Raw genomic sequence first — 25,276 nt, forward strand, 5'->3', positions numbered from 1 at the left:
TTGGCAAAGTTCTTCCCAATTTTACCTTGGAAATCGAATTCTTCAACTTCTTGAAAGTCAGCGTAGAAACATTTGTCTATATGTGTATGTGTGTATGTATATGTATGTATACGTGTTTATGTGTATGCGTTTATGTGTGTGTGCATTTGTGTATGTATGCGTGTAAATTTGACCGAGTCCTACTGATTAACTGTAATTATAGACCTCAATTGAATACCTACTATGTGCTAGACCCTATGTTGGAAACACATAAATGAATCAGACATTTCCCGTTCTCCATGGCTATAACCAAGTAATAGAGGAAGCCGGAGTGTTATAAAATTAAAGTGCAATGGGGTAAAAAGAGGAGAAACGATAAAATATATTGCAATGAGTGAATCTGGGGCCCTAAGAATTCGTTTTAGAAATACTTTGGAGTAGAAGGTCAGTGTCAGACATTTGTAAGATTTCAGAAAATCTCAAATTTACAACTTTTCATTGATTTGCCTATGTCTACTGACCTTATTGAATTAACTCTTTTCCAGTCAAAATTTCCCACCAGATTGTAACTATCGACTAAAGAATAGTCATTTGTATTGGCTGGTCAGGAAAAATCCTGTAACAATTCACATACCTGGTGATAGTTAATCCTGGAAACTGTCAGCTGGAGTATCTAGGCCTAATGTTTTATTTCTTTTCCTATACACATTCACATAGAATTCCAAAATCAATTCACTAATATACATGGTACCTTACTTTCATGTTCAAATTATGCATATAACATACTGGCATGTAAAAACGTGAATTGCATGTGTTCTTTTTTGTTTAATCTGTGGTATAATCTTATATCATAAAACTCAGGGAATTTTAAAAATATACTCTCTGCATCTTCAAATACTTCCTTTTGGAGAGGCACATTAGAATCTTGATGGGAGGAAGAGAGCGTCATAGTTACTGTTGAAACTCTCTCCCTTCCACAAACATTGGTTTTAAATAGCCGTGAAACTCAAATAATAGGTCAGTGAATTTTCCCATCCAGGTAACCAAAAGAGAGGACTGTTTTGGATATTTCTCTAAAGATTAAACATATCTTCATGTTCAGTTTCTCTGATTTACCTTTGAATGATTGTACATTTCCTTCGTTCATCCATTTATCTATTCCAATATTTACTGAGTGCTTCTATGTCAGGCACTTCTCTGTGCTTGGAACAGAAAGACAAAGATATGTGCCTTTTTGAATGTTAGATTTTAAAGCAGCATTACAGAAAATTGTTTTAAAAAGTAAAATCAATAATCTGATAGATGGTGTAAGTGCTATGGAGAAAGATGAGAGGAAAACAGACAGGAGTAGGGCAGGAGGTTTGCAGTTTCATTAGGGCAGTCAGGGAGGGCCTCATGAAGGAGGTGATCTTTGAATGAAGCTCTGAAGAAGCTGAGGGCGAGCCACACACAGCCCTGGGGATGATCAGACAGAAGGGGTAGCAAGGGGGGGCCCCCGAGACAGGAGTGTGCAAGGCAGAGAGCCGTGGGAGGCGAGGCAGAGGCAGTGGGGGAGGTCCAGCCAGAGTGACAGTGTGATGCCACTGTGATGGGAGCCATTGGACTGAAACATTAACAGGATCCTTCTGACTGCTGTGCTGAGAATGGTCTAAAGTTGGGGACGAGGAGAGAAGCAGGGAGACAGGTGTGGGGACCATTAGGAATCATTCAGATGGGAGATTATGGGGGCTTAGACTAGGGTGGTATCAGCAGAGGTGTCAGGGATGGATTCTGGATCTATTTTATCCAGAAATTCCACCTCAGGCTAGGGACACAAAAGAACTGAAAGCCAGGACTCAAACAGATAAGTATGTGTACAGCAGGCTCATAGCAGCAATATTCACAATAGGCAAAATGTAGAATCAAAGTGTCCAAGGACAGATGGATAAACAAAGTTTAGTATGTCCGTACACATGGAATATTGTGCAGCCTTCAAAAGGATGTTCTGACACATGCTACAACTTGGATGAACCTTGAAGACACGATGCTAAAGCCAGACACAAAAGGACAAAATCCTGTATGATGCCACCCATGTGAGGTACCTAGAATAGTCATATTCATAGAGACAAAGTAGATGGTGGTTGCCAGGTGGGGAGAGAGGAAAAAAGTTGTTGTTTCACGGGTACAGAGTTTCAGGTTTGCGAAATGAAACGAGTTCTGAGGATGGAGGGTGGTGATGGCAGCTCAGTGATATGAACGTACTGAATGCCACTGAAGTGTACACCTAAAAATGGTTAAGATGGCCAATTTTATGTTACGTGTAAATAAATTTTACCACAATCGAAACAATTTCTTAAATGTCAGAGTACGCTCTGGATCTGTTTTGAAGACAGAGCCAACCCAGTGTACCAGGGAGCTGGATGGGGTTGGAAGGGGCTTGGAGGACGACTCTGAAGGCTTAGCCAGTGCTTACTGGACCTGATGCAAAGCATTGTGGGAGGAGCAGTTGGAATAGGAGACAAAGAGCTTGGTGTTAGACGTGGAGACATTGCATAGTTAAAGGTCTCTTGCTTTTCCTCTTTTGGGGGGAGAAATGCATATTCTGTGCTCGTCTTTGGCATTTTATGAAATCAGGGCTACTACTCTGGTCCAGGACACTACCTTTTCCCATCTGAATGGTTGTAATTGGTCTCTACACCGTCTCCCCGCTTCTGCTCTTGTTCTGCATTTAGACAACTCTCAACATAGCAGTCAGAGTGATCCTGTTGACTTTCGGTCCAGTGGCTGCCATGACACTCTGAGTAACAGCCTAAGTCACCACAGTGGCCACAGACCCTCGCATGGTCTTGACCTCCCCCATCGTGTGTATGTACCATTAATCTTCTTTATCCAGGGTAGTTATTCTGTAAATCCCCCCACCCCAAAACTGAATTACAAATACTGAACCATCACTACTAGGGGAAATATGTATACCTACATAGGTTCTGGTATCAATTCCAATGCTGGCAAGGAGTTCCCCACACCAACAAGCAATTCTTGAGACACCAGCTGGGTGTGCTACTATTCAACTAAACTTTGACGCCATTTCAGAGACAGCACCAAATCCCATGGGTTAAAGGTACAGTCCATCCATACTGCCCTCCCAGCCCCACTTAAGATGCCGGTCACAAGGCCAGGTTGTTACCTATACTTGTGCCTCTGACCCACTGACTATCGATTGGAGGTTCCGATGACCCCTTCCTTGGGTTTGATTAATTGTCTAGAGCAGCTCACAGAACTCAGAGAAACCTTTTACTTACTAGATTACCAGGTTATTATAAACAGATATAATTCAGGAACAGCCAGATGGAAGAGATGTACGCGGGAAGGAGCTAGGATCTTCCATGCCATCTCCAGGGAAGCCAATGTCCTCACATCTCCACATGTGCACCAACCCAGAAGTTCTTCTAACCCAATCCTTTGGATTTTTCTGGATGCTTTATCATACATAGGCATGATTGATTAAATCATTGGCCATTGGTGACTGATTCAACCTCCAGCCAGAAATCAGAAGGGTGGGTCTGAAAGTCCTAAGCCTCTAAACACAAGGTTGGTTCTCCTGGCAACCAGCCCCATTCTCATTAACATAACAAAAGAAAACTTTCTGCCCTCACTTTGGAAATTCCAAGGGTTTTAGGAGCTCTGTGCCAGAAACAGGGGTGAAGGCCAAATATATGTTTCTTATTATAAATCACAATATAACAACGCCTATCATTTTACCTGTATACATATCTCACATAGATTAGAATCTTAACAAACAACTCAGACCGGTAAAGCCTATTTTCCTTTTATTCAAAAAGGGAAAATGAGCTTTAGAAGTGGTAAGCAACGTGCCTGAAGCTGCCCCATGAATAGGGGCTAGAGTTGAGTTTCGAATTCCATCAACCGGCCCTGAAGCTGGAACTTGTTGCCTGACACTGGTTGTTCCCCACCACCTCCATCCTCTGTTCGTCTCTGCGTGAGAGCTGAAACTAGGAAATGGAGTATCACCTGTTCAGCCTCGTCAGGGAATGTGCATGTGGGCTGTTCTGTACGTGTCTGAGAATGACCACAGAGCATCACCAATATTGATTTGGGGGATTACAGGTAAATTTTAGTAGGTAAGTGAATTCACAAATTCAGATCCACGCATTATAATATAATATAATGATGAGGAGATATATCTTTAGATCTATTTATCTGTACATATATTCTATTCAGGTACATCAAAGTCTCCTGGGAAGTCAGTTTGAGCATTTGGAAAGGAATTGCGGCTCTCACCAGAGCTGCTGCCCGCTCAGCGTTTGTAAGGGCCCAAGAGAGCAAATAGTATTGTTAACAAAGGCTGCTAAATGGAAGAATAAGAACAGGTCTTCAGATGGATCCTTGAGTGCACGCCTTCAGAATAAAAAAGATGCAATTACACAACTTCCAATATACCCTTCCACGTTTTCCTTTTTATCTAACTTATGAACTTGGCCAATTACCTATTCAGTAGCCTCAATCGCTCAATTTGAGAACAAGGCAGGCAAAATATATTGAGATCCACTGTCAACAGCTTCCTAAGAAGTAGTTCATCTAATGTCATATCTTCCATGTTTTCAAAAAAATTTTTAAAAAGAAGAGAGATAATTTTTCATTCAACTCTGTGCCAAGCAAATATATAGGATGATCAGTATATAAGGAAACATTTGACCTGTCAAAAAAGATGTGTATAAATAGCATCTGTAGAGAAGGCAGCTTGCCAGAATAATTTGAATGTTCCTCAGGATGCTAAGAAAGAGAACTCTTTCTAGAATATTAAATTACTCTGAAATCTCGCACTCATGAGTTAGGTCTTTATTTTTGTTCAAAGCAAAGGCTCATTGTGGTTAAAAATAGCAATTGTAGCTTACAATTATTGAGCTGTTTGGTTCTTTTCTAAGTTGTTCACCTACATCAAAAGCTTTAATTTTCATATAGGCTTTCTGAGGTAGGTACAATTATTATCTCCCTTTTATTGTTTATGAAATAGAGATTCCTAAGGGTTAAATAACAAGCTTAGATTGAAAGAGGGAAAAATATGTAATTCCTCCTCCCGAAAATGATTGGTGCTTTATTCTCATGCCCTCTGTTTCCCACATCCGCAGGCCCCGATATATTTGAGAATTATTGAGTCGCAGGCATTTTCTAGATTTTTTTTACAACGTTTTCTTTTTCTAAAATCAACATTTATCTATAAATCGTAAATTTTGCTATTCTCTATTACCTTGTAAATCAAACAAGATTGGGTGTGCTTCTGTAATTGGGTGAGGCTACTGTGATAATGGTATTGAATGGGGATGTCTCTTGCCATGTGTCCTAGAGAAAAGTCACTTATTCAAGGCACAGTGGGGCCATGTGTGTCACGGCGTTGGTGTCAGGCTGGCCCAGGGGAAGGCAGGGCACACACTCAGGTGGCTGCAGAGATTTGAAGGCTACTATCTTCATAAAGGTCTCTCCTACCCATCTGGTGAGGCCTGAAATTCTACCTTTCATATTATTTTCTTCAAGTGTTGAAGGCTTTTTAATTTCAAACATCCCTATTAAAAGGCCAATACTGCAGGAAGCAGCAGACAGCCGTGACTTAACACAGGGTCTGGCAGGCTGTCTGCTGAAAGCAAGATAAAGACCCAGCCATGTGAGATAGATGTTTACGAGCAGGCAAGAGAGATTAACAAAGAATCAGAGGACACCAAAGGTAATATTCATGTACCAGACGGCCAACTTGTGTGTGAACGATAATGAAAGAAAGAGGGAGAGAGAACAATTTCATTTATAATGTGATTCAAAGGAGATACTGACAATTAGGACTTCTTTTTCATTCATATTTCACCTTTGAATCCTTCTTGGACTAGTTCTCTTGAAAATGACCACAAGTGCTCCTACTGCTTCCTGGGGCCTTTTGGTTGACCAGGTTAGTCGGGACAGCTCCAAAGCAAAGGTCGCTTAGGATGCATTCAGACCTCTAGCCGATAACAAAAGAGTTGACGATCACTGTGTCCTCAGCTGATGCAGCTAAAAAGCCAATGCCATGATCCTTTGACAGCTGTGGACCTATCAGGACTACTGACAGTTCTTCAGGGAAATCACAGGGCCTGTGATTCCCTAGCCCTCAGGAAGAAATGAGAGATGGCCTGGAAGACACATCTCCACAGGGCAGAGAGAGAAGGGAAGAGACACGTGTTTCCTTTCCTGTGCACCCTTTCCACCAGCCCTCATGAGTTTAATTTAACCCATTCGAGTTTAATGTAACGCATTGTTGATGCCATAATTCACAACTTCACCTTAGGAGTTCAGTTTACTTTATGCATGAAACAATATGTAATCAAAAATCATATTGTAGAAAAAAACACATTTATGACAACACTTTACATGAAAAACATATAGCCCTGCTAAGTTGTTAGTTGCCTGTATAAGTTGAGATCTATGGCAATGTCGTGGGACCAAAAGGAAAAACACATTTCATGTTCCATAAATTTCCATTTGTATCACATCAACATCCAGACCAGGAAAAAGCTGTTTCACCCGTATGTTGTTATTTAATATATGGTTACAGATCCCTTGAGTACCTTTCAAATAACAGATGACTTCAGAGTAGGTTTACTTACTTCTGTTTCCTTTGCATTTAATTCAAATCACAAAAACAAAAATGAGTTCAATTCTTTGGGTTGCTTGCAGTTTGCTAATAGCCATCATAATACGAGTGGTCCCCTCCAAAGCTAAAAACAAGGTTGTCTGGGGGCTGCTCAAAGTATGAAAATATATAGGGACTTCCCTGGTGGTCCAGTGGTTAAGACTCCACACTCCCGGTGCAGGGGGCATGGGTCCAATCCCTGGTCGGGCAACTGAGATCTCACATGCCTCACAGTGCGGCCTAAAAAAAAAACAAAATTATCATCTATCCTTTGCCACATAGAATACATGTGAATCTTTTTCTGATCGAGCAGCTCTTTAAATACTTAGAATGAACTACTCTGTCAATTCTGACTCTTCACAGTAGGGTGACAATTTTCTAGTCCTTTCTTGGGTCAGGCATCCAACATGGCTAAAATTGTCTTTTAATTATGGGGAATACATTTAGCCCATAGCTTTAGGTTTTGTTTGTTTGGAAAGAGCTTATGAAGATGTAAAGCCATTTGCTTCCTGATTCCATTTTCAAGGCTTCACATAAATACTATTTAAACAGAGAAAGAATTGTTTTAGGAAATGTGTGTTCTTTGTTTAATTGACTGTCAGATATCTTGCAGTCTGTGCCAGCAAGCCGTGGGATGAATTCAAAAGATGAAGCATTTAAATGTTCTGAGGGTCATAATGATTCTTGTGTGGAGTAATACGGCTCTTCTTTATCTGGTACTGCAGCCAGCCCTGATCCTAGGAGGTTTCCTTAGTTGACACTCACAGGGAAGAGATGCTCCACAGCGCAAGTCTAAGATCGGACATGGCAACACTCCTCGTGTTATCCTATGATGGGTGGCATGATAGAATGCAGTGGTTTTCAAATCTTCTCCACAAAGCCCAAGGTCCCTTACTTGGGGTACCCTAAGTGCTATGCTTGGAGTTTGATGGCCTCACTGCTGTTTGAAAACCCTAACCCCCCTTTCAACTAGAGCAACTGTGCTTTATCTATTTTATGCATTACTGTCAAATTAAGTTGTTGGTTTTTTTAAACAGGATTCTTCTGCTTTTCTTCCTTCACTCCTATGTTTCGTTTAAAAGCCCTAGTGTCATTATTAAGGTCACTAGCGTTGAATTCAGAAATAAGTAGATTTAGGTCTCCTTGTCCACTTGCTAGCTGTACGGCTTTGATGTCTTTGAACCATGGTTTTCTTATCTAGAAAATGGGCTAGTAATGTTCATAAAGTGGTTTTGAGGATGAAATATGATAATAATGTCTCCTTGGGCTTCCCTGGTGGTGCAGTGGCTGAGAGTCCGCCTGCCGATGCAGGGGACGCGGGTTCGTGCCCCGGTCCGGGAGGATCCCACGTGCCGCGGAGCGGCTGGGCCCATGAGCCATGGCCGCTGGGCCTGCGCGTCCGGAGCCTGTGCTCCGCAACAGGAGAGGCCACAACAGTGAGAGGCCCGCATACCGCAAAAAAAAAGTCTCCCTCATCCTTCTAGCAAAGCTTTCTTCTCTCTGGTTCCTTGATAACCCCTCTATCAGTCGGGGTTTGATCAGAGGAGTACAACCACCAAGACTGATACAGAATGAGGAACTTATTGTAAGGATTATGGGAACTGGTAAGACAGTCTTTTCTTCTGCTGGTTCTTCTGCATCTAGTCTTGGGCCTGAAGTCCGTAGGGCCGGCAGTCAGGAAGGAAAGGTGGCCGTGAAGTAGGGAAGAGCAAAGACAAACTGGAACCACGAGTGCAAACTGGAGGCTGTGTCTGATGTGGGTGACCTGCAGGATAGGCTGGGGCTTTGTACCATGTTCCCACATCCACATCCTGCCTAGGATTCAGCAACCTGGAAGGTGGAGGTCTGATGGGAGCCAGAGACGCCCGTGGGTCTGGCTCCACCCCATGCATCGTGGTGAGCATCTCTGATATCAAGGGGTACTAACTGCTTCTCCACCCTCCTCCACTCTCTTCTCTTTACCTACATTGTCTCCATAGATGATCTCACCAGCCCTACAGCTTTAACTACCACCTATATGTCAATGACTCCCTGGTTTACCAGAACATTGCTTGTCCTGACTTTTCTATGATTGATGTTGATATGCTAGAGCTGGAATCTCACAGACAGGCCAAGTACACCACTGGCCAATGACAGACTGGCTAATAGATGGTGGCCGTCTTTCACTATCATCTGGAATGAGGGCTCATAATCTCATAGCACTCTGGCTGCCTCTCCTTCCTAACTAATCAAAATGGATACATGGGGCTTCGCTGGTGGCGCAGTGGTTGAGAGTCCGCCTGCTAATGCAGGGGACACGGGTTCGTGCCCCGGTCCGGGAAGATCCCACATGCCGCGGAGCAGCTGGGCTTGTGAGCCATGGCCGCTGAGCCTGTGCATCCGGAGCCTGTGCTCCGCAACAGGAGAGGCCACAACAGTGAGAGGCCCACGTACCGCAAAAAAAAAAAAAGGATACGTGAGCTGCCTTGTATTTGCAGCTATATTCCCTAAAGGAATAGGTGGAATTCATTAAGTTAGAACTTAATGAGGATAAACAGTATAAAAAGTAGAGGAAATGAAGATTTGGCTTAGCAGAAATCTGGGTACAAAAGCCTTAGAATTGATCGCTAGCAGGTTCATTATGAGTATAGATTACAGTGTGTCAGGGTTGCCAGACACACATACATAAAGCTTTAAAGGTACTGATAGAATTAATGGTGCACGAGAGCTGTGGAAGTCTTGCTTTGTACCGATGAAACCACACCAGGGGCTTGGCCTTCGGTTCGAGGGTCATAGTTTAACAATGTCATCAACAAAGAGGAAATGCCATCCGTAAGGTAATAAGAGATGATATGGGGAACTTGAACCTATATTTAGGTGAAGAACACTGTCAAAGTGCCAGTGGACTTTCAGCCTGGTAAGCAGAGCCTCAGGGGATGTGATAACTTTCCTCAAGTATTTGATGTATTTGAAGAGATGGGAATAAAGTGCACAAAGCAGAATTCAGGACAGTGGGTGTTTGAAAAAGGACAGCCTCCAAATGCAAGCAGACACAAACCATTCTGCTTGTAAACCTTCATGCGACCCCCATGGGGTTTTGGACTAGACCGATGGTTTCTCTAAAACTTGCCCCCTGGGGAGCTTTCCAAAACATAGATTTCCAGGTCCCACTCTAGATGTACTGAATCACAGTCATCTGGGGTAAGGCCTGGGATTTGTGTTGTTAATAACTCCCACCTGATTCTCTAGTCACCAGTGTGGACCAGATGAGTTCTAAAGAGCCTTACATATTTCTGTGACTCTATTGAGGAGGGCCACATGCATGGTGTCAGGAGCAGCTTGAGCAGAAGGGATGGGTTCAAACCCAGCTGTGTCTCCACCTAGCCCTGTGATTTTGACTAAGTCTCTGTACCTCAATTTCTTCATCTGCTAAAGAAGGATAACTGTCGTGTCTGCTCCTAGAATGTTGCCAAGAGTAAATGAGTAGATGGGTAAAGTAAGCACACCAGTGCTTCTGTACGGCATATATAAGATAAGGATTAGCTATGATTTTTTTTAATAAATGTATTTATTTTATTTATTTTTGGCTGCGTTGGGTCTTCATTGCTGCACGCAGGCTTTCTCTAGTTGTGGCGAGTGTGGCCTACTCTTCGTTGCGGTGCGCGGGCTTGTCATTGTGGTGGCTTCTCTTGTTGCGGAGCACGGGCTCTAGGCACGTGGGCTTCAGTACTTGTGGCGCACGGGCTCAGTAGTTGTGGCTTGCGGGCTCTAGAACGCAGGCTCAGGAGTTGTGGCACCCGGGTTTAGTTGCTCTGCGGCGTGTGGGATCTTCCCGGACCAGGGCTCGAACCCGTGTCCCCTGCATTGGCAGGCGGATTCTTAACCACCACTGTGCCACCAGGGAAGCCCTAGATATGATTTTTTATACTGGAAGATGACACATCCATTTACTAGACAGTCTGATTCATGAATGTTTAGGAAGTAGAGGAGAAAGAAATAACTCAAAACCAAAGACTTTATTTTTTTAACTTTCATATCATTAATCATCTTTCAAAATGTTTCCAGCTTTAGCAAGCATTATAATACAGAACATGTGCAAACATTTCTTGGAGAGTTGCAAGGTTATCAAAGCATAAATAGGAATATAAAGTTTACTTTCTAGGAATGTAAAACAATAGAAGTTGTAGGGAGGAAATGAGGATAAACTGAAGTCTCAGGTTTGCTGAGATTTCTGTCTAGAACCACATCCTTCTGGCTTTTTTTCCTAATAAAACGAAATATGCAGATCTTGGGTATATAATCTGATGACTTTTGGTAAATGAATATACCCTGTAAATACCATCCCAAGATACAAAACAGTTACATTACTCTGGAAAATTCTCTTGTGTCTCCTGCCAGACCCTCCCCATCCCAGAAGGCAACATTGCTCTGAATTCTATCATTACAGCATAGCTGTGCTGTTGTGCTCTTTTCTGTCCGACTTCTTTACCTACACATTATGTTTTTGATGCTAATTTATGTTGTCGCATAAATCAGTAGGTTTTGTTTTGGTTTGGTTTGGTTTTTAGTTTCCACGTATTATTCCATTATATAAATACATCATAATTTGCTTATCGGTTCTTGCATTGATGAACATTTAGATTATTTTGAGTTTTTGGCTATTATGAATAAAGCTGCTATAAGCATTTTTGCAGAAGCCTTTTTTTTTTTTTTTTTTTTTTTTTGCGGTATGCGGGGCCTCTCACTGTTGTGGCCTCTCCCGTTGCGGAACACAGGCTCCAGACGCGCAGGCTCAGCGGCGATGGCTCACGGGCCCAGCCGCTCCGCGGCATGTGGGATCTTCCCGGACCGGGGCACGAACCCGTGTACCCTGCATCGGCAGGCGGACTCTCAGCCACTGCGCCACCAGGGAAGCCCAGAAGCCTTTTTTTAATCCTAAGTTTTTGTTCCTTTGGGGTAAATGCCTAGGAGTAGAATTTGTGAGCTATAGTCTATCTTTATAAGAAACTAACAGTTTTCCCATTTTACATTCTTCTGTATGTGAATTCCAGCTGTTCTATGTGGTTATTTACATTTGGTAAATAACCAAATGTTATTTATGTTGCTGTTATTTATGGGGTTTTTTTTGTTTGTTTGCGGTACGCGGGCCTCTCACTGCTGTGGCCTCTGCCATTGCGGAGCACAGGCTCCAGACGCGCAGGCTCAGCAGCCATGGCTCACGGGCCCAGCCGCTCCGCGGCACGTGGGATCCTCCCGGACCGGGGCACAAACCCGTGTCCCCTGCATCGGCAGGCGGACTCAACCACTGCGCCACCAGGGAAGCCCCTATGTTGTTTTATTTGATGTTAGCACTTGTAGTGGGTATGAGATGGTGTTTAACTGTTCTTTTAATTTACATTTCTTGGTGACAAACGATGTTGAGCATCTTTTCATGTGTTTATTAATCATTTTTATGTCTTCTTTCATAACATATCTGATCAAATATTTTGTCCTTTGAAAAACTTGGATTGTTTGTCTTTTATTTATTGATCTGTAGGAGTAAATTATATATTCTGGACAGAAGTCCTGAACAAGATATATGAATTACAATTATATTTTCCCTGGATGTGGCTTACTTTTTGGTTTTCTTGATGGGTCTGTTTATAAGCAGGAGCTTTTGATTTTTGTAAAATCCAATTTATCTGTTTTTCTTTTTTATGTTCACCGTGTTTTAATTCCTAAGAAATCTATGCCTATACCAAGTTCATAGATGTATTCCTCCATATTTTTCTAGAAGCTTTATAGTTTTAGCTTTTTATTTATTTATTTATTTTTGGTTGTGTTGGGTCTTCGTTTCTGTGCGAGGGCTTTTCTCTAGTTGCAGCAAGTGGGGGCCACTCTTCATCGCAGTGTACGGGCTTCTCACTATCGCAGCCTCTCTTGTTGCGGAGCACAGGCTCCAGACGCGCAGGCTCAGTAGTTGTGGGGCCCGTGTCCCCTGCATTGGCAGGCGGATTCTCAACCACTGCACCACCAGGGAAGCCCCTAGTTTTAGCTTTTACATTTAAGTCTGTAATCAATCTTACTTTTAATGTATGTTGTGAGGTAGAGGTTGATGTTCATTTTTTTATTTCATGCATTTATTCAGTTATTCCAGCACCATTTGCTGAAAAAACTTTCTTTCCCCCATTGAATTGCTCTGACACCTTTGTTGAAAATCAATGAAAGTGGTCAAAAGGTACAAAATTCCAGTTATTAGATAAATAAGTACTGGGGATGTAATGTACAGCACACTGGCCATAGTTAACATGACTGTATGATATATTTGAAAGTTGCTAAGAGTAGATCTTAAAATTTTTCATAGCAAAGATGATTATTTTTCTTTTTTTTAATCTATGTGAGATGATGGATATTAACTAAACTTATCGTGATAATCAGGTAGCAGTATACGTATGTCAAGTCATTACAGGGTATACCTTAAACTTAAACTTACACAGAGCCGTATGTCAGTTGTATCTCAATGAAAGTGAAAAACAAAAATTGATTCTTTGGGTGTGGTCTAGTTCTGGGCTCTCTGTTCTGTTCCTTTGATGCATTTTGTCCATTCTTATGCTTATGTAACACTATTGTGATTGACGGACTTTTATAAGCAAATCTTGAAATCCTCAAGTGTGAGTCCTCAAACTTTTTTCTTTTTCAAAATTATTTTAGATACTTTGATTTCCACATAAATTTTAGAATCCACTTATCTCTGTAATCCTTTAGCGTTTGATAGAATTCTCCAGTGAAACCCTCTGGAAGAGACTGTTGGAATTTTGATTGAGTTTTCATTGAATCTATAGGAGAACTGATATCTTAAATGTATTGATTCTTTTAGTTGATGAGTATGGTGTATATATCTCTGTATCTATTTAGGTTCCTCTTAATTTCTTTCAGCAATGTTTTGTAGTTTTCAGTCTTGTACATCTTTTATTAAATTCATCCCTAAGTGTTTTAAAATATTTCTGATACTGTTACAATGGTATTTTTACAAATGTATTTATCAGTGGTTTGCAGCTCTTTTAAGCATGCAATTTTTTCTGTTGGCCTTGTGTATTGTGACCTTATTAAATTCACTTATTCTAGTAGTTATTTTGTAGATCCTTTAGGATCTTCTATATAAACAATCATATCTTCTACAAATAAAGACAGTTTTACTTCTTCATTTCCAATCTGCAAGCCTTTCATTTCTTTTACTTTTCCTATTGCACTGCCTAGAATCTACAGTGCAATGCTGAATATAAATAAGAAAGACATCCTTGGCTTTTTCCTGGTCTTAGGAAACTTCAGTATTTCACCGCTTAATATAATATTAGCTATAGGTTTTGATAGGTGCTCTTTATTATTAATTATTAATTAAGGATGTTCTTTTCCAGTAGGCTGAGAGTTTTGAACATGAATGGATGTTGAAATTTGTCAAATGCTCTTTTCTGCATCTATTAAGCTTATGCTATTTTGTCATTTTGTCTTAACAAAGTGAATTATATGATTTGATTTTTAAATGTTAAACCAGTCTTACTTCCTGTAACAAACAAACTTGTTTATGATGGAACTGTTATATGTCTGTATGTATACATACAGACAGAAATATTTTATCTATAATGTGATTCTTACTAGTTTTTAAAGGATTTTTCTGTCAAGTTCATGACAGATATTGGCTTTGAAATTTTATATTCTTTTATATTCTATCGATTTTTTTTAAAAAATTAGTGTTACGTTACCTCAAAAACAAGTGTGGAAGTGTTTCTTTCTCATCTATTTGCTAAAAGAGTTTGTAAAGTTGATACTATGCAACTCTTTAATGTTTGTTCGAACAAACATAGTGAAATCCTCTGGGTCTTTCTTTGTGTGAAAACTTCGGACAATAAATTCAGTTTCATTAATAGATAATAGCTACCCTAATTTTCTATTTCATCTTGTGTTAGTTTTGATAAGTTGGATACTTAAAGACATTTGCCCATCTCATATACTTTGTCAAATTTATTGGCATAAACTTATTCATAATGTTCTCTTATTCTCCATTTAAAACTGTCTGTAGTATCTGCATTAGAAACAATTCTTTTATTTTAGTAATTTGTTGCTTTTTTTTAAACCTCCATGAAACTTTTTAATGGTTAATACTTGCATTAATCCTTTCTAAGAGTGGATTTTGGTTTTGTTATTTTTTCTGTACTCTGTTTTTTATTTCATTGACTTCTCTTTATTATTTCTTTCCTTCTACCTGATTTTGTTTTAGTTTTCTTGTCTTTTTCTACTTTCATAGCATTTAAACTTTGACCATTGATTTTAAACCTTTCATCCTTTTGAATATAAAGCTATATATTTTCCTTTAAAAACTGATTAATATAAACTTGTTGATATGTAGTATTTTCATTATCATTCAGTTCAAAATACTTTCTAATTTCCCTTTGGACTTTTCCCTTTGATAATAGGTCACTTGGAAGTATTTAGGTATTTTCATAAATGCTATTAATATTTATTTCTTATTAATTTCAGTGATAGTCAAAGAAACCACTGTACGAAATGTAAATATTTGAAATTTAGTAAGAATTTTCAATGGCTTAGCGTATTCCCTAGCTTAGTTTACTTGCTATATACATGTGAAAAGATTGTGTATTCGCCACTTGTTGAGGGTACTGTTCTATAAATATCAGTTTGTACAATATGGTTGATAGTTTCATTTAGATACTATTTGTTTTGTCGTACTGTTCTGTCCTTACTGAGAGAGGAGTGTTAAATCTCTTATAATTATGGTGTCTGTTTCTGCCTGTAGTTCAATCAGTTTTGCTTCATGTTCTTTATGCTTTACTGGCTAAATTGCATTTACAATGGCTAGGTTCTCCTAATCAGTTTCTCCCTGTATTATTACAAGACATCCTCTTTGTCTCTGGAAATATTTCTTGTCTTGAAGTCTATTTTGTCTGATATTCATATAGGAACTTCCACTTCTGGGTTATCAAATACTTTTTATTATCCTATTTAATTTTCTCTATAGTCTCCTTAGGTTTATATCTTCGTATTTGTTTCTAGGGGATTAGGACGCATCCTTAAATGACCACTGTCATTTAGAGTTAATATTGGTAAATTTATTATTTATTAATTAGACTTTATACACAATGTCATGAGCTCTCAAACTCCTACCCATTCTTGGGCTATTGTTGTCACATATTTTACATTGATATACAGTATAAACACCACAATACACAGCACAGTGTTATAGTTTTGCTTTAAATTGCTCTCTATCTTCAAATAAATTTAGAGCAGTAAAAAGGACACCAACATATTAATCATTTAAGGTGTTCTTTATGTTTTCCTGTAGATCTGAGTTTACACCTGGCATCATTTGCCTTCCACCTGAAGAACTTTATAAGCATTTTTCTAACGCGGGTCTGTTGGCAGACTGTTCTTTTTAGTTTTTGTTTATTGAAAATGTCCTTATTCTACTTAAAAGTTTGAAGGATATTTTTGCTGGATATAGAATTCTGATTGTTTTGTTTTGTTCGTTTGCTTGTTTCACCACTTTTTCTTCCTTAAACGATCCAACTCCACTTCACCCTCGTCTCTCTGTTTGCTCTTTTCTCTCCCTGGACAACTCTTTAACCAGTTCCTCATATCACAGGCTAATTCTCATCTCTCTGGTTTCATTTCACGCTTCTCAGAGACCTCTGTTGACCATGCTATCCAAAACCAGCCTTCTTCTCTGTGACTGTCTCATTTTCCTCTTTACACCTTGTGCAATACTTCCACAATGTTTTTATTTGTTTCCTTGCTTCTTGTCTTTCTACCTGAGTAGCTCCATATGAAAATTTATTTTATATTCTCCTACATTCTTGGTATTTGGCAAAATACCTGGCATCATGATAGAGGCACAGTGATGTTTCCCTAATGTAGAATGGATGCAACTGAAGTTACAGGGGCATCTGAAGTCTAGCTTTGCTAGAATTGAAAAGACACATTGAGTAGTCACACTGCTAAACTCTCCAGGACCATCTGTTTTACACACTGTGCTAGGGAATATAAATGCAAAAGTGAAGCATCTTCAAGAAACTTTTCCAGATTCTCTGAGTTGGAAACAATCTCCTACACTCACTCCCCTAGCATTCCACTTCATCCCGACTGTGGTACTTTTTGTGACTGACCTTGCACCATTGCTGTTTCTATACATATCTTCCCTCTCCAACTGGGTTGTCAGGTCCTTGCAGGCAGGGGCGATATTTCTGAACACACATCGGCAGTCCTGCAGAAATAACCTTTACGTCTGCAGACGTTTCGGGATACTCATAAAATGGTATTGCATTGAAAATGAATTGAATGAGAAACAGCGTTTTTGTTTAATAGGATCCTCTATTTCTCTGTGGGAAAAGGAGCTGTATAATTCCAAAGTCATTAGAATTTCAACTCAGCATTAATAAAGCCCTAAGCTCCCACCAAGGACACTGTGTCACGTGTCTTGTTTATATGCGCTGCCTTCATCCTTTGTTCTTGCTTATATGCACTGCCTTCACAGTTTATGCTTCCTGCAGTTTGCATCACAGTAACGTGCCAAATACTTCCTGCCCGCGCTTCTGTTTGGCTGCAGAGCAGGAGAACTGGAATGGAAAAGCAACAGATCAGAACAGTTTTTAGATTTGTTGGTGCTCTTAAAAAGGCCCACTTTTAAACATAAATATTTATGCCTGTTGCCATGCTCAACCTCCATTCGTTATGAGGAGACCTTTGATGAGTCTGTAGTGTGAAGAGGACCCATATAAATACTGGCTACCATTTATTATGACAAGACTGATGGAGAACTCTGGAGGTAGGAAGGCTGAAGCTAGCTTTCATATTCTGTGCATAACAGAGGAGAATGGCTCAGCCCCAGATAAGCATTCAAACAACTCACATGTAGGCTGTGATAACTTATTGACTCTGGGTTTGGGGACTCTGGTAATCTTCCTGAGTCACACACACCTGCGAGTGAAATGGAAGAGCCTTGGAAGCACAGCTCTTCTTTGTAACTTTTTTCTTTAAGACCCAGTATTGTTCTGACAAGTTCAAGTTAACGAAAGGACCATGGCATTAGAGGGCGGTACTCTGTAAGGTAGGTGTGTATGTGTGTTGGAGGTGAGGGTTACAAGTCTGAAACTCCTTGTAGGTTCCCAGGCCCCATCCAAGGCTTATAGAATCAGAACCGGCAGAGCCTGTGCCTGGGAATCTGCATTTGAGCACCGCCCCCAGAGGATGCACTGGGACGTTTGGGAGCCACTGCTTGAGGGAATAGAGAGACAAGAGTTGTCTCTTTTGTCTCTGAACTGTCGATCTGTGCCTGGAAATTTTTGAGTCCCTTAGATTGCTCACCAAGAAGACCCTGTGGTCTCATTGTGATTTTCCCATAACTGAATTGACTCTTAATTGAGGAATTAGGTCAGTCACTGTCTGATTATCATGTACTTGAAACTAAAACAAAATAAGTTCGTCCTTACACTGGCCAGACCAGCTTATCCTGTCATGTCTAACAGGTTTCTCAGAAACATGCATGGGGCTATAGGAATTTGAAAGTCCGCAGGAAGTTCTGCCCTTTGTCACGTTATCTACATAAGAGCAATTCTGATGACACTGCAATATTCAGTAAGCAGGACTCATTGGATGTAATCAGAAGTAACTTTATTCTTGCCATCCACTGCCCTTTCATGCCATCTCTGTGGGGTTAATTTTTTCCTACCCTTGGTAAAAACTAGGGTAAGCGTCATGAATTTTTGCTCACTTTTAAGTAGTAAAGAGTTCTTTACTTTCATTCTTAGATACACAAAATTCTATGGCATTAACTGATATATCCAAGTCTTTTTCAGTAGTTTTTATCTACTGAAAGAAACTGCACAGGTTCAAGGTCGAGAATTATGCTTTATTCAGTGAACTCACTGAGGACTTTAGCCTGGGATACAGCCTTTCAGATAGCTCTAAGGGAGTGTTCCAAAAAGGTAAGGGAGAAGCCAGGATATATAGGAGTTTTTGCTGAGGAAAAAAAAAAAAAAAAAAAAAACGTGTTCAAACATCACAAGATTACTGCTAATCATAAGAACAAAACATTTCAAGTTAATGATTTTAGTGCTTTTCTATATATGGCCAGAGTCTTGGGTTCACTGAAGTGATCCTTTGATATGCGTCTTAACTATCTCGGTCCAATATCTTGATTTTCTCCATCCTGAATCCCCTCAGGGAGCCCCATTGTCAGGAGGCCTGCAGTGGCTGATGACTCCTTTGTCTACTGAAATGGCAGGTGACATTCTTAGTTCCCACAGGGTAGAAAAATAATTTTTAAACAGCTCCAAACTTTATTGGAAGTGAGTTTTCCCCCTCCCTTAGCTCAGTTCTGCTTGGGCAGCCTATTTGCCATGGGAAAAGGGTGCATAGGCTCCTCCCTTCCTCTCTGCCTGTGGCTTTTGCTTTCCTTCCTTTATCTCTCCCTCGGGTTCCTCCAGGGCTGAGGGATGCGGGGTATCAGGTTAGAAAGGCGAGGGACATAAAGGTTTATTTGATAGATACCTATACAAAACTCGCATAGACACTGCCTGACTCTTTCTCATGGGGTGATTTCATGGCTTTTTCAAGAACTCAGCATTACTTGATACTTAGCCCATAGGCTATGTACCTCCTCTGGGGTCACTTTAAGGCCCTAGATATCCAGTTGAACCCTGCTAGCATCCTTCCGCTGATGCTAAGTAGACACAGGCTCCAGACTTTGGAGCTTGTCAGCGTTGTCGAGTCCAGGACACTGGGCTCCAAGCACAATAAGGCATTCCTCAAGCTCTCTGAGTATTCCACTGAATCCTTTTCCCATGGGTTCCAGGTGAGAGAGAAGGAATCCCCCATCTCACATGGAAGAGGGTTAAGTCAAACTCATAGTACGATAGAGCTCCCTTTAAGAAATTCTCTATTTCTGTCTTTCTTCTCCAATCTCTTTTTCAGACTGGTGGTGAGGGATCAGCTTTAGGTGGAAAATGGCTCTTGACCACTTCTGTTGGATGCCCTGAACTGGGGCTCTCATACTCCACTTTAGTCATGGGGATGTAGCTAGCATCTGTGTCTTAGAGCTTCAACCGGGGGCTTCATCCAAGATATTGGGAAATCAAGATTCCCTTGTAATATCTCTTTGCAATCATAATACCAGCTAGTTTATGTTTATCACTTGTTGTATACCAGACGCTCCTTCATACATGCCTTATCTTACTCAGTCCTTCCCACAATCCTATGAGGAAACAGAAGTTCAGAGAAGTCAAATAATTTGTGTCAAGTCACCCAGATAGCAGGTTGCAAAATTCTTTCCAACACTGTGCATTATTTTCTTTTTAGGAAAATAAGAATGATTTTTGTGTCTTAGAAAGAAAATACTATGCATTCATCAGGGGGGGAAAAAATGCTACAGCTGTTTACTCTCCTGGCTTTGACAATGGGAAGATATGGAATTTTGGAGCAAAATTAAGAACAACAAGTCTTAGTTGCTAAGCATTTGAATAGACTTATTCACTTAATTCTTATAAAACCTTGTGTTGTGGACGGACTCGTCTTCATGTTGTAGATGAAGACACTGAGGCCAGGGGGATGTTATGTGGCTTCCCCTACATTATGCAACGAGGAATATTTGGAGCCAGGATTTAAAATCCAAAGTCTTAGACCATGACCCTGAATCTACTTTTCCTCTCCACTCTGATGGGACATAGCAGGAATATGAGCAGCTTCTTTCAAACACATCCGACTCTAGATGAGGAGTGACAGAGGAGTCAAGGTTTTCACTAAACTCCTTGGAAACAAAGAGCATCTTATTCATCTTGGAGTCCCTAGTACCTGGTCCAAAGTTGATACTCTGTTAATGAGTGAATGAAATGGATAAAGAGTCAATAACTTACTTTTCAACTCTCTGATGGAAAGTATGTTTACATGTGGGTTAAATTAAGACAGCATCCTACATTTTATAAGATGGTCTTGGGAGAAGAGCTCAGATGAATGATATCTAAACTTGAATTTCTGATTTGGTCCTTGGAATAGAGGTGGAAGAGGAATTGAGACCGAGTTTTTCTCTGGAGTCTCAAGTTTCACTGCAGAAATGACAGCTTACATGTCTCTCTGCCTTAAGGAAAAAATAGATTGCTTCTTTGTTTGGGTTATGAAGTATATGGAAACATTTTACCCCAAAGAAGTATGTTCTAATAATTTCAGTCATCCAACAATGGGGCAGGTGGCTTCCAAAGTATTCACAGTCATACTTCTGCTGAGGAACCTGTCGCCTGGGCTCTTGGAAGGAAGGATTGAAATGTTATTGGTGGGGTAGACCAGACGGCTTCTAAGAGACTCTGTCCCTGACCTTTTGGAGATCTAGGATTCGTTCAGGTGGTTGATGACAAGGATGTAGCTAACCAGGTCTGTGTGTCTGTCGTCCACAGGTCTGAGGCGCAATTACAGATGTACCATCTGCAGTGTCTCTCTAAACTCAATAGAACAGTATCATGCCCATCTGAAAGGATCTAAACATCAGACCAAGTAGGTACTTTCATGCTTTCACTCTTCAGTCCTTTTGTATGTAACTTTTAGCATGATGAATAAAGGCTAACCACTTTCCTTATTTCAGAATAAGTAGATGAAAACTGTATCTCTTATCTCCAAGGTTCCCATGATATTTATGCTGTTCAAGCCTCCAGAGTCTGCCTATCACCACTTGAAGAATGACTTCTTGCCTTTTTTGGACACAGTAATGACAATATTTTTTTCATTTTTTCCTTCTTTTCAAGGCTAGTCAGCACATTTGTATGAACTTCAGGAAACTTTTAGATCTATATTAAGTGTTTTTAAATAAGCAATGTAGTCTCTACTTGGAGGATGGGCCAGACCTCCGTGTTGTGAAGTCAAATTCTGTGAATGTCTTCGACCACTTTCTATTTCTAGAAGCATATTGTTGCTTAGTCTGGAAACCTAACAGATCCCCTGGAATTTTAAGTCATTCACATACATAGCTATTTTCAATTCAATGGAAGCTCATTCCATTCCCCCTCCCCCAAATTCTCATGATTTTAAACCAGAAAAGTCTAATCAGGCATCATTTCCCCTGCATTTATATTGCTCATCTTTTTAGAAAACCAATGACATTAGCTTTTAGGTATTTTTAAAGTAGCTGCTAGGACTGCTAAAAAGATCTAATAAAATAGGAAAAAACAAAGAATATCTCAAAAATATGTAATTTTCCTGAATATAATTGTTTTCATTTCTCTCATATTCATTAGCAGAATCATTGAACAGATTCGACTGTATCAGGGCCTCATAAGTAATGAATGATTCATTTAACAAAGGTGTATGGGGTGCCCACTGTGTGCCAGACCCCGAGTGTGCCCTGAGGAAGAAAAGATGAATGGATTTAGGCCTTCCTCTTGGGGAGCTCCCTGACAGGCTGGGGAAACAGTCATGTAAACACATAGATTGTTCTCTGTTGCCATAATGTGGGCACCCCGAGCTTTGAGGACCAGGACAGGGACATAAGTGCAGAGGCCGAGCTCATAAGGATGAAGTCGTCAGGGTCTGATTTTGTTTCCCATTATCACCCAGCCCCCAGCGCAACACTTGATACGTATTAAGGGCTTCGTAAACATTCCTGATGGAGTGAATGTGTGATTTTTAAAAGATGAGTAACGACAGCAGAAACTAACACAACACAGTAAAGCAATTATACTCCAATAAAGATGTCCAAAAAAAAAAAAAAAAGAAGAAAAGATGAGTAACGATTTTCCAAGCACGGATAGGAAGGTACGTTCCAGGCAGGGAAATTTCTTGGCAAAGATACTGTAAAGACATAGATTCACAGGGGTTTCTGGCTTCAGGGGAGAAGTTTAAACCCAGAGTTCCTACTGACTCAGTTTTTCCACAATATTGTGCGGTTCGGTGAGTCAAAGCTGCTTTCATCACTTGCTTTACTCTGATCCACCCCCAAAGGGCTTTTATCAAGGAAGTTCTTCAGAAACAAGACTGTCTCTGATTCTCAGCGCCTAGAGCACTTGTATTGATTATTGGGAGCTGCTGCCCCAACCCCATCCCCAACCCCCAAAACGGTCCCTTCAGCATCTCTCTGACCCTTCCGTTGTGAGCCATACTGTATGCATTCTAACGAGCATGCATCTGACGTACGCACAGACACCTTACAAGGAGCTGCAACGGTAAATGATCATCTTTTAGGGGCATGTATTTATTGCTCTTCATAAATAGAAAAAGGTAGACAGCAGTGACTTTAGGTGGCAAGAATCATGTCAATAACTGATGCAGATAGATATCATCTCCAGCTTCAGGAACATACCTACATCTCTATGTTTACCTATAAAACTTCACGTGACAGAATTTGTGCTAGGCATAGTCACACCTAATACCTTGTTTATTCCCCTTAACTACCTTGAGATACATATTACTGACCCATTATTTGATCTGAGAAACTAAGGCTCAGAGAGGCAAAGTAACTTTCGCAGCACCACCTTGCCAAAAAAATGGCAGAAACAGGACTGGACCCAGCAGCGTGTGACTCTCACTTTTAATTAATTCGTGTCACTCAGCCACCACAGACAGGCTTTGGACACAGGACTGCAGGGACTGCCAGTAGAGAGTCCTATGATGAATTTTGAAAAAGGACATTGCTTCCCTGGTGTAATTTAATAAGTATACGTGACTTCAGAAGGGTACGTCTCCTGCTGTGCTGCCTTCTTTCCAATAAACAAGACAGTTTGCTTTTTTTTTTAACCACAAAAGCACAAGGTTGAAGAAACCTTGAAGAAGATAATTGTCATAGCTCTGTCCCACAGGCCATTTCATCTGTCCTTATACCAGATTTGAGTATCCTGGGTGTGTATATGAGCCTGTCTTTGTTTACGAGACAGACGGTTCCATAATTTTCTTATAATATCCTTGTTAGGTTTGGTTTCAAGTGTGTGAGGGCCTCGATAAACAGATTCTACTTCTAATCCCTGAATGAGTTTGTGGTAGACTGCTGCTATTTCTTGCCTTAAATACGAGGAAGAATTCATTAGTGAAGCCATCTAGGCCTAAAAATGTATGCTATGGGAGTATTTTTCTTAGAAATTTAGTTTCTTTAATACAGCATTATTCATATCTTCTATTCTTATATCAGCTTAAATAACCTGTCTTGCAACTAATTTGTCCATTTCATTTACATTTTAAAATATATTGGTATAAAATTGTTCATTTCATCCCCTAATTTTATTTTTAATGCTTGTGGAATATTTTTCTTTCCGGACACTGTTTATTTGTGTCTCTTCCTTTTTGTTTTGTTTTGTTTTTTTGGATCACTTTTCTTGTTAGAAGTTTATCAATCTTTACTAGTATTTTTTCTTTTTTTTTTTGATGAACAAATGTTGGGGATTTGTTGATTTTCTTTATGTACAGTTATTTCATGACAATTAAAATATTATTTCCTTCTTTCTACTTCCTTTGGATTTAATTTGCATTTTCCCCTAGCTTCTTAATATAAAAGTATAGGTTCTATAATGAAAAAGAATCTGAAAAAGAATATATATGAATATAAATATAAATAAATGGTCCTATCTATCAATTAGGCCAAGTTTCTTAATCTTGTTCAAATCAGTATATTCTTACTGATTTTCTTGTCTGCTTTTTATATCCATGAGAAGCAGACATAATTAAAAACCTCCAGCTGTACATATGATTTGCCTATGTGTCTTCTTAATTCTATCTTTTCTTTTTTGTTTTATATATTTAAAGGTATATTGTTAGATGCTTACAAATTTAGGATTTTTTAATGTATTCTTATTGTATGGGCCCTTTTTTAAATCACTATTTGCCATCATGAAATATCCTTCTTTGTTACTAGTAGTATTTTCCTTGAAGTATACCAACATCAACTACAGCAACTCTTCAAGGCTTTCAAAACTTTTTCCTTTAAGTTGTATCCAGCTTTTATTTTGTTCTCAGGTGGAAGTTTAGTGTGATGGAAGTCAGCCAAATGGTTCTTAACTGTTTTAATCTGACTAAGTCAACATAAGTATTAAAGTGTCTGTAATTTTCAAGGTCTTATATTTATATTTTTGCAGTCATTTCTAGAGGAGCGTTGAGATGAGCAGAGATGATTCAGTTGTGTAGTGGAAAGGACACTGAATTTTATTTCTAGTGCAGTTTTGCCACTGAGTGACCCTGGGCACTGACAAACCTTCTTTAAGTTTCACTTCCCTCAAAGATGAGTGTTTAATGATGACAAGAACACAACAAATATGCTTCCACTTCCCATGCTTTACTCATGATCCTGGTATTCTTTTCTACGAATCCTGAATTCAGACCTAAAATTTTTCCTAAAACATGTCCCGGTCAGCCTTGAGCATTTATTGAAGTTAGCAATGACCCTCTCTGCCCCAATCATGTCCACCCAGAACCTCAGAATATGACCTTATTTGTAAATAGGGTCTTTGCGATGTAAAAGTTAAGAATCTCAAGATGAAATCTTTCTGGATTTTTGAGAATGATTTATGGTGTCTTTATGAGAGAAAGGAAAGGGAGATTTGAACACATGGAGAAGGTGGCCCCGTGAAGACAGATGCAGAGATTGGGGTTCTGTTTCCTCAAGCCAAGGAACACCAGGAGCCAGCAGCATCTGGAGGAGGCAAGAAGGAA

The 25,276-nt window shown here is 39.9% G+C and overlaps 1 protein-coding gene across 1 annotated transcript in view; it reads left to right on the forward strand.

The window, feature by feature from the left end:
• ZMAT4 (zinc finger matrin-type 4) overlaps window positions 1-25,276 on the forward strand; it is a 335,488-nt gene that overhangs the window by 272,878 nt on the left and 37,334 nt on the right. Inside the window, exon 6 of the mRNA XM_065899963.1 lies at window positions 21,046-21,142. Coding sequence (XP_065756035.1) covers window positions 21,046-21,142 — 97 coding nt within the window. The remainder of the gene's footprint in view (window positions 1-21,045; window positions 21,143-25,276) is intronic.

The sequence above is a fragment of the Phocoena phocoena genome, chromosome 21 (genome assembly GCF_963924675.1).
Source record: "Phocoena phocoena chromosome 21, mPhoPho1.1, whole genome shotgun sequence".
In the NCBI taxonomy this organism is placed as follows: domain Eukaryota; kingdom Metazoa; phylum Chordata; class Mammalia; order Artiodactyla; family Phocoenidae; genus Phocoena; species Phocoena phocoena.